General features: G+C 38.2%; 1 protein-coding gene and 1 long non-coding RNA gene across 3 annotated transcripts; one reads left to right on the plus strand and one right to left on the minus strand.

Moving 5' to 3' along the window:
• Positions 1 to 789: 789 nt before the first annotated feature.
• Positions 790 to 15,538, plus strand: LOC147838444 (uncharacterized). Its single transcript, XR_015521720.1, has 3 exons — positions 790 to 2,508; positions 4,936 to 6,940; positions 15,355 to 15,538. It is a non-coding gene; the product is annotated as an uncharacterized LOC147838444 (long non-coding RNA).
• On the minus strand, positions 4,971 to 16,606 carry LOC100151570 (uncharacterized). Of its 2 annotated transcripts, none has more exons than XM_087303964.1 (3): positions 16,562 to 16,606; positions 15,368 to 15,536; positions 4,971 to 6,859 (listed from the first exon to the last, which is right to left on the minus strand). In XM_087303964.1, exons 2-3 carry the CDS (start codon positions 15,423 to 15,425, stop codon positions 5,565 to 5,567), a joined length of 1,353 nt encoding a protein of 450 aa, XP_087160090.1. In that variant the 5' UTR covers positions 15,426 to 15,536; positions 16,562 to 16,606; the 3' UTR covers positions 4,971 to 5,564. The 2 variants fall into 2 exon arrangements, with proteins under 2 accessions (XP_087160090.1, XP_087160091.1); XM_087303965.1 differs by having other exon boundaries at positions 4,971 to 6,959.
• Positions 16,607 to 17,577: the final 971 nt, after the last annotated feature.

Raw genomic sequence — 17,577 nt, forward strand, 5'->3', positions numbered from 1 at the left:
CAAATAACCTGAGGTATCTCGCACCGTCTTGCAAAGTAGTCCGTCTCCAGGATGATCAGCTATCTTCACTTGATCTGCTTGGTTGGAACAGAAACTGGATGTTGAAAGTGTAAAAGCATATTCTCAAAACTGTTGTTTCTTTCACAATGTGAGACAAATATTCATCGATACTACATAAATACCATTGTACATAGAGGATATTTACTGTAGTTTTTCCCATGCGGGGGAAAAATGAAACATAAAAAAAGTTTTAAATCTCTTATCCTTATTTTTCCAACTGCTGTTAACTTTTTTCAAACCTTTGCTTTAATAGTTTAACAAATAAATTGTGGTTTTCAAGAAATTGTGGTTTAGCACAGGCATAAAAACAAATACCACTATAGCTTTAAAAAAAAAAACATACCTACTGACTACTTAATCGATCTTACTGTTTTTGTCTTGTCTACATTTTGACATTTAAACTTCGTTATAATAATCAATATGTATTTTGAAATATATCTTTTAGTAAATAATCAAATCTCATACAAAGGTTTTTAGAAAATGTAAATAAATATTTTAATTATTAGTATAGCTTTGTAATAAGCAGTTGTTATCGCAATACAAATCCTGTCAAAGTGATGTAAAACCCTGATCACAGTCTTCTTGGTTTATTCTGTTGTAACAGTCAACTGAATTTAATATAAATATACTAATATTAATTTATCGGGCAGATAACTTGACATATTGGTAAAAAGGAAATTTTCAACATAAACACAGAATTATATCAACTGATATGAGATTGACTGATTTGATCTGACAGAATTATTCTTTATTACGCAAGTGTAAAGCTGACACAGTTCACTTTATGAAAATAATATATTTTATTTTTATTTCATGTGTAGATAAATGACAGAAACAATGCATTTTGAGTTCATATGAAGCTCTTTGAATTTATTTACAGTTATTTAGTGTTGTCATATTAGTTTAATTTTATATCACTGTGAATTCATATCTACAAGAACAAAAAACAAACAAACAAAAAACTCGTACATCTTAAGTGCTTTTTCTTCAATTTCTATATATACAGATTGTAGAGCCTTGGTACTGATAACAATAGGAAGAGTTTAATATATGTAAAAGTTTATTAGTGTTGGGGAAAGTTACTATTAAAAATATTACAATCTTGTGATATTTCTTTTAAAAAATAAAGTATGGCATTAAGGAAAGTAATGCATTACGTCACTTATTTCATACATGCTGGGCTTGCTTGCTAAAATATATAAACGCATATTTACATTTACAACTCTTTTACACAAAGAGTGGAAAACCTCTGGCTTAAGGAAATGGTAAATCTGTAAAGGCGAAGTTCAGATCAAAACAAATTTTCAGAGCTCCATTAAAAAATAGTATGAATAAAATATATAAAAGATTTTTTTATGTGATTGAGATGAATAAATAGAAATTACAATAGGTATCATGTTTACACATATTGTATGCTACACATCTGCACTTGTTTCTAATTTTGACAACAAATTAGATAAAGTAACTGCTGTTCATTTTGTTTTTTTCTGGAAAAGTAACTGAGCCAGGCATGGGACCATAAGCGTTTTTTAAGGTTTACCACAGTTTGGAAAAGTCAAGGTTTTAAAACCGCTTAAGTTATTTGTTATACCATTCCTGTACGTTTTTAATGTGTTATTTTACAGCTATTTTTTTTTTTTACTTTTTTCTTTTCTAGCAGAAAAGAACCCACTATATCAAAAGCTCCTGATAAGCCCACAATTCATTAAACATCTGAAGAACAAGTAATTTATGCATCAACATCCAAGCAGGCTATAGACCAGAACAGTGCAGTGGCTGTAAAGATGTAAAGAAATCAGTGTTTTAAAACTAACGAAGACAGCAGAAGTCAATTATTTATATTCAAAAATTTATTCAAAGTTAAATATGATTTTTCAGATCAATTTTTGATGAATAATTTAAAACTCTTCCTGGTGGTACCTTTTTAAAAATGTCCAATAAAGTACTCAATGTCCTTATAAAAATTTTGTCAAATGGAATTTTAACTTCTACATTCAAGGACAAAATATGTTTGATGGTAAGATCAGCCTGGCAGAAATTACATATAGGTGATTCTTCATTATTCAGTAAATATAAATGTGTCAACCGACCATATGATCATGCCTGGTCTCAAAATGATAATTTGCTAAATGTCTTTCATTTATTTTTGGGTTAATTTCATGTAAATTATTCTTTATGCAGTTGTCCCATTCCCTTTGCCATGCTTCGTTTATGTACAAATTGATTGTGGGTTTCAAGTCCTCAGGAGGGATTAAACATTTGGTCACATTCAAGGAGATTGAATCTGGAGATGGAAGCCTATTTTCCAGCTTCGTCTGCCAGTTCATTTCCACGTAGTCACATATGACCTGGAATCCAACAGAAGATAATGTTGAACTATTGAATTTCTAGTGTTGTCTTTTTTTTTTTTTTTACAAACATGGTCATTGTTTAGTGATCACACTTAAGGTGCTTTCACACCTGTGAATCGATTCAGTTGTTCCGAAACAGAGATTAAAATTGTTACATTGTTGCTCTTTGCTCTTGGAGCGGTTCGCTTTCAGACTGCAAAGTTTCTAATCGGACCAAAAGAGCTAAAATACGGAACCCCGGAAGGGACGTAGTGGAGGAGAAAAAAATTGGCTGGGTGAAAAAAAAAAAATGGGTAAAAGAAAAAAATGGGTGGGAGGAAAATATATATTTCTAAGTTTTTGCGTTCTCTCGCAAAGTTTTGCGTTCCCTCGCAAAGATGTTTTGCGTTATCTCGCAAAGATGTTTTGCGTTCCCTCGCAAAGTTGTTTTGCGTTATCTCGCAAAGATGTTTTGCGTTCCCTCGCAGAGTTTTGCGTTTTCTCTCAAAACTGTTTCTCCACAAAGACTTCCTGTTCACTTCACTCACGTAAACCCTCCCGTTTTCGCTGAAATTCTCCCATATTTTACCATTCTACCCCACTTTCTTTACATTACTGTGCGCTGATCGTCGCCTTTCACTTTGCAACCTCTGAACCAGTGAATGCATGTATAAGCGCTGACTGACAGACGCGCTTCGTACAATAAACTGATCCTAGACAGGCGTCTGTACCAATGACTGTAAAAAATATGGACGACGCGACAGCCCTTTTTCCCATTGAACGCCTTGAGGGCAAAACGCCTGCTTGACGGGCACAAACTGTCGCAAAAGACTGCTGAAATTGGAGCCAGACATGCGCAGAAGGATTGTCTGATGGAGCCAGAGGAGGAGCCGCGAAAATGAGCAGAGTCGAGCTTCCAATCAAACGCTTTATGTAAAATCAACTACGCCCCCCGAACTTCTCAGCATGCGTTTGCTGTCATATCAACACAAATGGATGTAATAACGTTAACAAATATGAGGGTTTTATATATTCAATCGCGCCAGCTCCAGGCCGCAGCGCATAACTTACTCGCGGCGTCGCGGGCTGATTCCGGCTCGCATGCGGCAGCACCGGCTCGCTCGGCCGCCGCATCTGGCTCGATTGACTCGGACTGGAATCGGGCAGTGAGTCCAGGCATCCGGAGTAGGTCCAGCAGAGGTAACATTAGTCAGTCTGAGCTCTAAGAGATAAGTCTCCGGCAGGCGAGAATCTAGCCGGAACTGTGTTTTGCTATCTGGGTGGCTAGGCGTGTATCAGCAAACTAATAAAGCCCGAAAAAAGCCCTGAACTTAGCGAATAAACAGTGTTCCACCAGGATCATGTATGTCAGAAACTATAGTTTACTGCTGAACTCATTTTGTCATGGTAAAATAACACAGAAATCGAATAATAACATTTCAGTCTACTTCAGTCTCCTGCCGAAGCTCAAACGCCGCGCTTTGAGAAACTGTCAATCACAGCTGTCAATCACGATGACACGCCCAGCATTAAATTACTGCTAAAAACAAACTGTTTACAAAAATGAAGATCTGCACCTATTTCAGCACAATAACCAGTGCCTTAATCGACCAGAACTATCTTTCGGGACATTTTATTGCAAGTGTAATATTTTTTTTTATTTGGGCTCAAGTCTCCTTCATTAACACGGAGGAGGCGGGCTTTATGACTTGTACTGCAGCCAGCCCCCAGGGGGCGATCTAACGGCCGAAACCTTCACTCAAACGTAGGCTTGCGGCACACTTGGTCTGTACGCGCCATTTAAAGGGACACTTCTGTTATCAAACAAGTGAGCAGCAAATGAATCTCATGTTTTGTTTAGTTTGATAACAGAGGTGTCTCTGTAAGAATGCACAGATCTATAATGAAAGCAGTCCATTACTTTAGAAACTGTTTGTGCTCATTAAAGAGAAAATAAGCTGTTTAAAATAAAACATGCAGGACGGAGATGTTTCATATTATTCAGTGTATTTGTCTGTTCAAACATACACCCGCTCCTCTGTAAATGGCGTGTACAGACGCTGATCTGGGATCAGTTTATTGTATGGAGCACGTCTGTCAGTCAGCGCTTATACATGCATTCACTGGTTCAGAGGTAACTTAGCATATGAAAGGCGACGATCGACGCACAGTAATGTAAAGAAAGTGGGGTAGAATGGTAAAATACGGGAGAATTTCGGCAAAAACGGAAGGGTTTACATGAGTGAAGGGAACAGGAAGTGTTTGTGGAGAAACAGTTTTGCGAGAGAACGCAAAACATCTTTGCGAGATAACGCAAAACTTTGCGAGGGAACGCAAAACATCTTTGCGAGATGACGCAAAACATTGCGAGATAACGCAAAAACTTAGAAATATATATTTTTAATATATTAATATATTAGTAAATATATTACTTTGGCGCGGAACAGAGTGCGATTGCCCTGTTCACATATGCCAATCAAACCGCGCTAACTGGGCAAACGAGATACGTTCCGAAACAAAAGTGTAGGTGTGAAAGCACCCTTAGAAGCTTCAAGTGCTGGAAGATCGAATTTGGGAATCTGTGCAGATTAAAAAGTTACGATGCTGTGTCCTGTCCATTTGTTATAATGCCATATTTATTGCATGAGCTTCTGCTGTGTAAATTGAACTTTCTCCTGAAATCCGAGTCCCAAAGACATCATCTTTAAACACTTCTGCTGCTGTTTCTCCTTTGTCTGTTTTCGATCCATCTGTATATATGGGTTCATGATGAGGGAGACTGTCTGTTATTTGTTTGACTTCTTGTTTGTATTCATTTGGGTGAGTCAAGGACGTCTTCTGTTTTGTTAAGTTCCATAAGATTCTTATTTTTGAGTTGCACCAAGGAGTGTGAAAGCTTTTCCATAGTAACACCCATATTCTTCAGGTGGGGTTTCATACAATTTCCAAAAGGACTGATATAGTTGGGTCTGTCTTCATACAATTGGTTGGGTTACCTCTTTTTGATTTCAGTTTGACAGCATATTGGAATCTTGGGACATTGGGTTGTGTCCATTACCTAGAGAACTAATGACACATTTGGAGGCTGTGTTTGAAGGAGCCTTTGAATTTTTTTAAAATAAGCGCACTTCCAATGCATCCTTCAGTGGATGCATCCTCTGAAATGAGACAGAGCTATTGTGTTTTCTTACACTTTGCTGCTTTCAAATGTTGATGCAGATTAGACAAATAAATGAACCTCTTCCCACATGAGCGACAGTGATATGGCCTCTCTCCGGTGTGAACCCTATAATGTATTTTCAGACATTCCGGCCGTTTAAACGTCTTGTCACAGTGTGAACACTTATACGGTTTTTCAACAGTGTGAACTCTGGTGTGCAGAGTCAGTGCGGATACAGTAAAGAAAGTCTTCCCGCATTCAGAGCAAATGTGATTCTTCTGACCGGTGTGTGTTTTCTCGTGTATTTTTAAATTACCAATCAGCCTGAAAGCCTTTGCACAGAAAGAACACACATATGGCTTCTCCTGTGTGTGAACTGTCAGGTGCTCCTTCAGGGCGTCCGCCTTGAAGAACTTCTTACCGCACTGGTCACAGTTAAACGGTCTTTCGCTAGAATGAGTACGCAGATGCTCTTTTAACACTCTCGACTGTCTGAAACTCCTCCCACACTGATCACAAGCATACAGGTTTTCTCCAGTGTGGATTGTCATGTGATCAGCAAGGTTGCGTTTTCTTGTGAAACTCGTCCCGCACTGTTCGCACGTGAAAGGCTTTTCTCCGGTGTGGATAATCATGTGTTCATTGAGAACATGTTTCTGTTTGAACGTCTTCCCGCATTGAGCACACGTATGTGGATTCCCTCCGGTGTGGACTTTCATGTGGTCATCGAAGTTATCTTTGATTCTGAAACACTTCCCGCACTGATCACAAGAGAAGGGTTTAATTCGTGTGTGGTTTTTCACGTGATCGTTAAAGTTTCCTTTATGTCTAAACTTCTTCCCGCACTTCTCGCATTCATACGGCTTCTCTCCGGTGTGGATTTTTATGTGTTCAGTAAGAGTGCCCTTGTGTTTAAACTTCCTCCCGCACTCATCACACGTGTACGGCTTTTCCTCAGTGTGTATTTTCATGTGTTCGGAGAGGCTTTCTTTCAGCATGAAAATCTTCCTGCATTGAACGCATGTGAACGGCATCTGTACAGCCGTGTGGGTTTTCATATGTTCGTTAAGGTTTGCTTTTAGTGTGAAGATCTTCTCGCACTTATCGCACGCAAACGGCTTCGCTCCCCTGTGAAATTTCATGTGAAGATTGAGATTTTGCTCGCATGGGAAAGTTTTTCCACACTGAGGACAGGTGAAGGATATCTTTGCTGTACTTTGCAAAGAGGATTTCTCCTCGGTTTTAACGTCAGTATGGTCCTTCTCTGATTTAATCAGTTCTTCAATCTTCTCATCGTCTTTCAACGGGTCTAAAATGTTAAAGAGGATGAAAAAGTGATTTTCGTTAAGTTATTTACGATAAATAAATCCAAAAATCGTGACTGACAAATGTAAATAAAAGTTTAGATACTTTCACTGCATTCAATTGGATACATTAACCAACCAGTTATTTGTTTCACTTTATTTCTTTTTTTTTTTACATGTACAAATTACATGTTTTGTAGTGAGAACTATTAAATAATAAACTGTTTAAAAGTACTAAAATTATTTCTTAAAACTTGAATATTTTTCCCATTATATTAATAGTAATAATAATAATTAGGGCTGGGCGATTAATCAGAAAGTATTAATCGACATTCTTAACCTATAATCAATCAAATATTTTCAGGTAAATTTTTTCAATTACTTTCCCTACTGTCTGTGGAGTCACGTGACCTCGCTCTGTTAAGATGTAAAATTCTGCGTCAAACACACAGGTTTGGTTCGATGCAGCCTTTGCATGCACCTCTCAAAAAATTTAACAACACGTCTCATGTTTGCAATATGAAGATGATTGGAGATGCCTTGAGATAGCATATTTCAATTTCAGTGAAGTTTATTCATAAACTAATTTCGAGAGGAGCACGTGATTATGATTGAACATGGCTGGTCCTGCATTAGCATGCTTGATCCACCAATCAGGCCATTCCTAACCACTATAAAGAGCCAGGGTTTTCTCACTACAGTCATCTTCGATTTGAAGAATACACTGCTCTGCATCAGCTGCTGCTGCTACTGCTACTGCTACTGCTACTGCTACTGCTACATCAACTTCTCCAGCTACAACATCAACTTCTCCAGCTACATCAACTTCTCCAACAACAACAACTTCTCCAGCTACATCAACTTCTCCAACAACAACAACTTCTCCAGCTACATCAACTTCTCCAACAACAACAACTTCTCCAGCTACATCAACTTCAACAACAACAACAACTTCTCCAGCTACATCAACTTCAACAACAACAACAACTTCTCCAGCTACAACTTCTCCAGCTACATCAACTTCTCCAACAACAACAACTTCTCCAGCTACATCAACTTCAACAACAACTTCTCCAGCTACACCAACTTATCCAACTACAACTTCTCAACCTTCTACTTCAATTGCCTCACACAATGCAATCTCTGTGTCTTCAACCCAATTCTCCAACAAGATCACAGTAAAAACTCGATCACCATCCATGAACTTTGCCTAAACTCTCGATGCCTGCGATTCAAGCTGAACTCTCTTCTAGGGGTGCACCAGCGGTAACATACATGACACTTTTTAAGGGGAAGCCTCACAAACTACAACTAAGATTAAACATCCATCTTTAAAGGATGATTCTAGCGTGAATAGAATGACTCACCTCTCAATCAAGGTTGTAGACAATCCAATCCTTAAAACATCAGTCCACAACTTATGCATACATTGATAAACATCCATGTTAGTCCTCCAAACTAGTCGCTGTGGTGCATTCAATAGAGTAGCGTCTCCAATCATAACACTAGTTCTCTGGCAAACAAAATGGCCGCCAGCCTTTTTCTGCAACTTTGATTGACACTCCTTCGAGCCAATAGCTGAAAGAAGCGTCACCATCCAATGAACTCTCAAAAAATTTGAGATGGTCCCACCCTCTCTCATGACAAGCTCATGAATGATTATCATTACATTTACACAATTACTACTAAATGGTGACATTAATTTTAAGTTCAGGGTTTGATGTTGGCAGATGATAAATAAATAAATACATAAATTAATAAATAAATAATAAAGAAAATAAATAATTATAAAATGTATAAAAAAAAAAAATAAATAAATAAAAAAAAAAATAAATAAATAAATAAATAAATAAAAAAAAAAAAAAAAATACAAATAAAATAAATAAATAAAAAAAAAAAAAAAAAAAAAAAAAAAAACTGCCACATCTGATAGCAGTTTAACTTCTAAAAAGTTTACTCTGCTACTAAAAAACTTTCAACGCATTAGGCATAGAAGTCCAATCGTAATATGCCCCAGTGACTCATGTCCATACACTTATAAGCCATAAGCTTATAATGGCAAGTTGGTTAGATGTGAAAACAGCAAAGAAACAAATTTCCCGCTTTGACTTCCACGAATGAGAGGAGGACATTTCTGACATGTCTGATGTTTCATCAATTGACTCTGCGTTAGATACAAACCAAGGGGTTTAAACTCCACTATAATTCCACCTACCCTGTCTTCAAGAGGTACATCAGGATCACTAGACGAGCAGATTTCCCATTTAATATGCCATCCTTAGGAGGGACAAATGCCTACCTCTACTATCTTTGCTCGTTGCGACAATGAGGTTTCGTACCATGCATTAACAAAGGCACTTCCACACTTAGTTGCCCATGCTCTTATTAAGACGCCCCGCATGGTTATCAGCTAAAATAATTCATTGTGTTTGCCATACATGTACCATGTTGTAATGTCATTTCTGATTCTCTCTTGTTTTTCTCATTTCAGAGATCATGTCAGCTGGTTGCAGAAGCTGACCCTCATCCAACCTATTACACTCCACATCCATTTCTAAATACATTTACACTCTTTGCAAATGACACTTTTCCACTCACATAGCCCACACCCTCGATGCCATATTCACACTAGCCTTTTTAATTTAAGTCTTCTGAACTAAGTATGACATTTCAATCCAACGATACACCTAACCATATCTGATCTATCTTCGCAGGATGAAGGGATGCAGGATGATATCCGTTCCCCCACACACCTGTTCTAAACAGGCCCGGATTGGCTAATCGGGAGGACCGGGAGAATTCCCGGTGGGCCGGTCTTTTTTTTTTTTTTTTTTTTTTTTTTTTTTTTTTTTGGCCGCGAGGGCCGGTGTCCCTAGCTCCAGAATCTGTTGCTCTCAGCAGTGACACTTTTTTAATTCATTTACTTGACCACAGCTTTTATTCATTATTTTAGCACAACTTTTCTCTTTTGTTGTGGTCGAGTGGTTGGCACGTTAGGTTAAGACGCTGCGGACCTGGGTTCGATCCTTGCTAGAGTAATTTAGTGTTTTCATTTTTTGATAAGTCATATAATACTGTTAGGGTTGTAGAACATTTGAAGTTCTAAGGCAGCTGTTTTCTCAAAAAAAAAAAAAAAAAAAAAAAAAGACATGATAGTGCTATTAGAAACTGATTTGGAAATATTTATTTACTTATTTTAATATAGTCAGTCGTGAACTGAGGTGGGCTGGTCTGAGGCTTGAAACTCCAGAGCTGAAAAGGTGTCCCACTCCGGCCCTGGTTCTAAACCTCATAGCATTTTTACACCACAGAAGAGCAATACCACCTCGGGGAAGCCCAGCCGATCCTCTCCAGCCAACTTCCACCATCATGCATTATTGGGTATGAAGTATGACTCTGTCATTTCCTTCCTATTTCCCTTCCTATTTAACATAGGAGCTCCTTCACTACCCTTCCCTGTTTTTCTAGCTTTAACTTTTTCTCTCCAAATTTAAACTATCCTATACTTCTATTCGCTTTCATTCACCACAGCTCCGACCAATTCAGGGGTTGTCTTGAGTTTCAGTTGCTGCAAAAGGAACGTTCTAAATGAGCTTGCATACACTTACAAATTTTCTAAATACCACCATCGTTGCACTCCCCGCACTAATACAGCAGTAAATGCTTCTGCGGGAGCACAAGTTGCCTCCATACTGGCCACTACACCACTGCAGCCGCAGAAATGCTCCGCAGAGTTGCACACCCAAAGCACCACTGCTACCGCAGTGACCCTCTTGCATATGCCTTATTCACCTTCATCTTTACATATCACTAAAGGCAGTATTTAATGTCCCTGCGGGAGCACTCAAAACTTACTAATATCGACTGTTTAGGTGCTCCACTTAACTATACACCCCATTAACATCACTGCAACTGCAGTGACGCTCTAGCTGAGCCCCCTTTTCACTTTCATCTCTAAATATCACTGCTAATAGTACTTAGTATTTCCGTGTGAGGCTCTAATACTGAGTACCACTGCACCTCTGCTCTTGCAGAGACGCTTTGCCGAGCCTTATTCTCCCTCTGCACCACTGCTGCAACAGTTAAGCTTTGCCTGAGCTGCAACTGCAGAGACGGCTGTTTAGCCTTAATTCTCTGCACCACTGATTTTACTGCACTTCTGTAACTGCAGAGAAGCTCTGCTGAGATTATTTTTTCCCCTGCACCAATGCTGCAGCAGTGACGCCCTGCCTGAATAGTCTTCCAACAACAGATATAAACTCTGTCATTGGTCCTTTAACACCTCTAAATCCTCAATTTGCCTCAGCCAATATTTCCTCAGAGAAGCCCAGCTGATTCTCGGTTGCAGACTTCAACCTAGTTTCCAAGCAGCACGACTCTGTCTGTTCTTCCTACTTTCTGTCTTAGTTGCATAGGACTCATTTTTACTAAACTTTCCTTTTTATTTTATTAAACTTCCCTTCTCTTTCTCTTCATAATTTTTAATTTCACTTGCACTCATTCTCCGCAGCTCGGACTCCCACAGGGGTAGCCCCAAGCTCCCACTGCCACAGCAGTGAAGCTCTTTAAAAGCTCACTTGTACACTTTTCAAAAAATGTAACCATTATCACACTCCGCCGCAATAATACAGCCGTAAAGGCGTAGCGGGAACTCGTATTGCTTCCATACTGACTACAATTACACCTCTACAGCAGCTCCACTTAATTACATTGCATTGTAGCATCAATTTATTCTCCATCACCACACTCCCCGCAACAATACAGCCATAAAGGCTTAGCGGGAACTCGTATTGCTTACATACTGACCACCATCACACCTTTACAGCAGCTCCACTTAATTACATTGCATTGTAGTATCAATTTATTCTCCATCACCACACTCCCCGCAACAATACAGCCATAAAGGCTTAGCGGGAACTCGTATTGCTTACATACTGACCACCATCACACCTTTACAGCAGCTCCACTTAATTACATTGCATTGTAGTATCAATTTATTTTCCATCACCACACTCCCTGCTATAATACAGCTGTAAAGGCTTAGCGGGAACATGTATTGCTTTCACACATATAATGCACCAGACTCTGAATACCTATGCACCCCTGCAGCCACAGAGTTGGTCTACTGTGCCTGATTCCTATCTGCTACACAGCTGTTAATCAGCTCTCCAAAGCGCACTTCCCTTTGGAAACTGACTTTCACCGCACCTCTGCAGCCGCAGAGACGCTCAGCCGAGCATCACTCCCCTCTACATCACTGTCGCAGCAGTGACGCTTAGCGAGCGCATATACACTTCCACTTAGCAATCCACTACTGATACACTCTCCAGCACTGCCAAAGCAGTTAAACGTCTCTGCGAAGGCGTATTTACCTTCCAGATACTGACTTCCATTGCACCTCTGCAGCAGCAGAGACGCTCAGCCGAGCATCATTTACATCCCCTGCACCACTGCTGCAGCAGTGACGCTCTGCTGGAGCTCATGCACACTTCCATTACACTTATACCACTTCTGTCACTCCCAGCACTGCTAAAGCAGTTAAAACGCTGCTGCAGAAGCGTATTCTTCCCCTTAGGACTGACTACCACCGCACCTCTGCAGTCGCAGAGACGCTCAGCCGAGCATCACTCCCCTCCACATCACTGCCGCAGCAGTGACGCTCAGCGAGCGCATATACACTTTCATTTAGCAACCCAATACTGATACACTCTCCAGCACTGCTAAAGCAGTTAAACGTCCCTGCGGAGGCGTATTTCCCTTACAAATACTGACTTCCATTGCACCTCTGCAGCAGCAGAGACGCTCAGCCGAGCATCATTTACATCCCCTGCACCACTGCTGCAGCAGTGACGCTCTGCTGGAGCTCATGCACACTTCCATTACACTTATACCACTTCTGTCACTCCCAGCACTGCTAAAGCAGTTAAAACGCTGCTGCAGAAGCGTATTCTTCCCCTTAGTACTGACTACCATCGCACCTCTGCAGTCGCAGAGACGCTCAGCCGAGCTTCATCCCCCTTGCACCACTGCTGCAGCAGTGTCGCTCCACCGGAGCTCACGCACACTACCATTTATCCATACCACTACTGACACACTCCCCATTGGACTGCCAAAGCGGTTAATCAGTTAACCGCTTCTCATCTGCAGCTACAGCTCCGCAGAACCTTACAGCTTTATTTTCCATCACTACTATACTAAACCTTTACGAAACTCACCACATATGTTTTAAACCTTTACACTTACCCCACTCACTCTCCCGCTGGTCCTTACAATTAACAGAACCCGGGAGCACACATAGTCATACATAAGCACTTTCAGTTAATTTTTACACCCACACCAGTCTCTGTTGCTCCTCCAAGCTATTTCTGTATCACTTTTCAGCAGCCGGATATGGCATTAATCTCCTGTGCCTTTTGGGGGGTTCTTCAAATACGCGGCTGCTGTCCCGAGCGGAGCATTTTGGGGAGTTGTCGAGATCTACCTGAGCTCGAGGCTCCCCTCTCTTCCTCCAAACGGGAGGGAGCCCAGGGCTCAAGAACCTTCGAGCTCAGGGCTCTCTCCCGGGACAGCATGCCAAACTTGCTTATAATCAATCATCAGCTAAGTGTGAACTCTTGAAGTGAAGTTTATTCATAAACTAATTTCGAGAGGAGCACGTGATTATGATTGAACATGGCTGGTCCTGCATTAGCATGCTTGATCCACCAATCAGGCCATTCCTAACCACTATAAAGAGCCAGGGTTTTCTCACTACAGTCATCTTCGATTTGAAGAATCCCCCCTTCCACCCCTACCTTTTCACCTTTCCCTCCATAGGGCAGCACGGTGGCTCAGTGACTAGCACTGTCGCCTCACAGCAAGAACGTCACCGGTTCTAGTTCCTTAACAGGCCGGTGGTCGTTTCTGTGTGTAGTTTGCATGTTCTTCCCGTGCTTGCGTGGGTTTTCCCCGGGTTCTCCGGTTTCCTCCCACATTCCAAAAACATGTACAACAAGTTAATTGTTAAATCTAAATTTCAATACAGGTAATCTAATAATGCAGCATATCTTTTAATAGCCTTCAATCTTAATCTTTAGCTATTATAAAAAGGGGAGTTGTCGAGATCTACCTGAGCTCGAGGCTCCCCTCTCTTCCTCCAAACGGGAGGGAGCCCAGGGCTCAAGAACCTTCGAGCTCAGGGCTCTCTCCCGGGACAGCATGCCAAACTTGCTTATAATCAATCATCAGCTAAGTGTGAACTCTTGAAATAAAATTATAACTTAATTTAATATTTTTGTTTACAGAATTCAAGAAATTCACGGTTTAAAATATTATTTAGAGGATATACAAGAGTTATTTTATTTAGAAGATATACTGCTTATTTTCTACTTTTAATATGAAAAACATAAAAAAATATAACATATTTTGTTTCCAAAAGTGCAAGTTACTCATATGTGACTGTTGGTTTTTGGCAGTGTGTGTTTTAATTTCAGTTGTTCAACGTTGATGTTTAATAAATAATCATAGATAATAGATAGTGTGAGTCTCCTTCAAATATTTTGAAATCAAGTAATGCACCCTTCTCTTACTTGTAATTTGTGAGCATATTTACTGTACAAAACTTAAACATAAGGACAAAAAAATACAATAAATAAAATAATCATTCATTGATTGTATTGTAGAAAGTTAAAATGTTCAATTAATCTAGTTTTTGATTTTAGGCCAATTCGCCCAGCCCTAATAATTGTTACAATAAAATTTCCAACATAAACAGGAATGAAAGATCAAATTTTTTGTAACATTGAACCATTAACCAGATGAAGATGAATGTAAATTAAAAAGCTCAGAAATATCTAGTCTGAGATGTTCAATCATTGTAAATGTTAATTGTTCAATCAATGTAAATGTTTCTTAAATTTTCTCAAGTTTGATAAAATTTAAAAGTAATGGTTTAGACTCCATTTGGTTTTATAATTCATGGTAAGTTATTACCAAATTAGAATATATTTTTAGCAGTGGCCTCTGTCCCACTGGCTTGCATGGTTCAGGACCCGTAGAGCTGCGCATTGATGGATTTGCTCCTCAGTGTTAGGACTCGCAGTATTGAATATTGAACCACACTGAACGGAGCTAAACTGAACTGAACTTAAACTCTGAAAACTGAACACACACTGTTTCAATTTACTATAATATTCTATGTGAAGCTGCTTTGACACAATTTCCATTGTAAAAGCGCTATACAAGTTTAATTTAATTTAAAGCAACATTTCAAATTAAGCAACTAGTGACAATATACATACACAAGAGTGTTCATAAAAGCTTAATTGTTAAATTTCATAACTTATTATTTACTTTAAATATTCTTTGAGTCATACCAGTTGAAGATTATTATTATCATTGAACGTTTTTCTTCCACACTATGTCATTGCATTTTGGATTAAAGAGTTTTAACATTAATAAGACAACTTTATGTTTCTATCTGCCACCAGCAATTCTAAATAATCTATTTGAGGAAAGCAAGAAAAAACACATACCTATTTGTTGTTCAGTCTCTTCTAGTTTTATACTGCAGGGTTCAGTATAAACATTCATGTTTTCGATGTTTTTTCGGTGTTCTCTAATTTTCTTTATGTGTAAGCTGATGAAAACATTCCAGCATTTGTTGTTTTACAGCAGTGAATAGAGCTTCACTAATGCCAAATACTGTGGGATAAGAGAAGTGAAAATCAAAAATGAACATTATCAGATTGATGCTTTCACAATAAGGGGCTTAAAGTTGGTTTTATATTCGCACATTCATAAGCAACTTTGAATATTTAGTCTGAAATTGAATGTAAGTGTGACTTCAAAACAACATTAGAACTATTTAATTGACTATGAACAAATGATGAACTTTATTAACAATTAGCTGCTAATGTGATTTCCTTGATTAAAATTTCTTAAGAATACTTTTCTGAAATTATATTTGGAAGGTAAAAGTCCAAATGTGTGAATATAAAACCAACTTTACCTTAATTTCACAATATATAATTCACACATTTTATGTGCAGCCTACTACTTGTGCTTCCTTCCCATTATCAAAATATGAAGTTTCACAAATGTACATATAACATTTTTTTTTTATTTTCTGTCGGTCAATCTATTTTAACATCTTTTCCCCCCATTTTTGTAAAGTAATTTCAGAATAATGGGACCACTTCATTTATCATAGAAACAAATAACTAATATACATAAATTCAATTCAATGCACAATCTGTGCCATAAAGAAATTACATTATTAACCTCTTGTCGTTTTGTGAGAACAGCAACTGATAACAAAAAGTTTTAATCGAAGAGATAAACAAAGCAATGTTTTAATTATTTTACTCTCAAACCTTCGCCACCTCTTGTGATTGACATCTTACACATTTCAATTATTACAAGATACATTGGAAAAATACACAAGTATTGCTTTAAACATCTAAATACCCCCCCCCCCCCCCCCCAAAAAAAAAAAAACATAAAAATCTTAAATGACGTAAAATTCGTTCGGGTTTAATTGAAGTTAACAGTAGTTCCTTATATTGTTGCCTGCTTCAGAAAGTATTTCTTACAGCATAGATGCATAACGGCACTCTTTCAGGTGGAAACAACATAGAAATAACGAGGTGAAATTGCTTTAATAAACGGTGTTTATATAAGTGTAAAATAAAAAGTTTACACACAAAATTCCACGGCTAACTTCTTACCCTTGCATACTGTAAACTGCTGATGCTAGCGGTTACGTCTTCTTCTCTGAAAAGGTTGCTAGTAATCCTTTATAGAGTGCACACTGCCACCTGCTGTCACGTAGTGCGAAGTGACTTTTCTCTTGAATTTAGATAACTAGACGAAACACTTTCCTAAACCATTTTGAAGAATGTAAACAATAGTAATGTTCCTAACGCATATACTGTTTTCATTTTCAACTTCATTAGCTTCCAAGAATACAAAAAAAAAAGATCCACATATTGTTAAATAATGTTGTGATAGCTATTTAAAGTTGTTATGATTGAATTGCCTTTTGTTACAGATATGAAATAGTTTGACAAGCAAGTTTTTTTTGTTTTTGTTTTTTTGGGGGGGGGGCAGTGACATCACCACATTGAATGATTGACGTAATGTTGGTTTTATATTCGCACATTTGTTCAGGGACAATTTGTGACATGCTCCCTATATTGTTTACCATGGTACTTTGAATATTTGGTCTGAAATCACATGCAAGTATGAGTTGAAAACAACTTTAGCACTGTGAACAATGTTGTACTCTGATAGTCATTGGCTGATAATATGATTTCACTATTTAGAATTTGCAAATAACACTTTTCAGAAATAATATTGAGGAAGTAGATATGAATGTGAATATAAAACCAACTTTACCTCAATATTGAAATGGTTTAAACTCCACCTTTGTCCACTTTTTAAATGAATGTAAAAATAGGCTTTATAATTTTCATTATGTTTAAATTTGTTATGCGTTCTATGAATTGTTATAATTGCAAAAGATTGAACAAATAGTGATTCTGGAACACAAAAAAAAATCTTTTTTTAAGCCAAAAAATCATTAGAACATTAGATAAAGATCCGGTTCCAGTTGGATATTTTTAACTTTTCTACTGTACATATATCCAAACCCTATTTTAGATAAGTAAAATGTGCATCAATGAGCACTTCATTTAGACAAATTAAAATGTGATTTTCTCAGTATTTTGATTTTTTTTAAACT

The sequence above is a fragment of the Danio rerio genome, chromosome 22 (genome assembly GCF_052040795.2).
Source record: "Danio rerio strain M-AB ecotype USA chromosome 22, GRCz13ab, whole genome shotgun sequence".
NCBI lineage: Eukaryota > Metazoa > Chordata > Actinopteri > Cypriniformes > Danionidae > Danio > Danio rerio.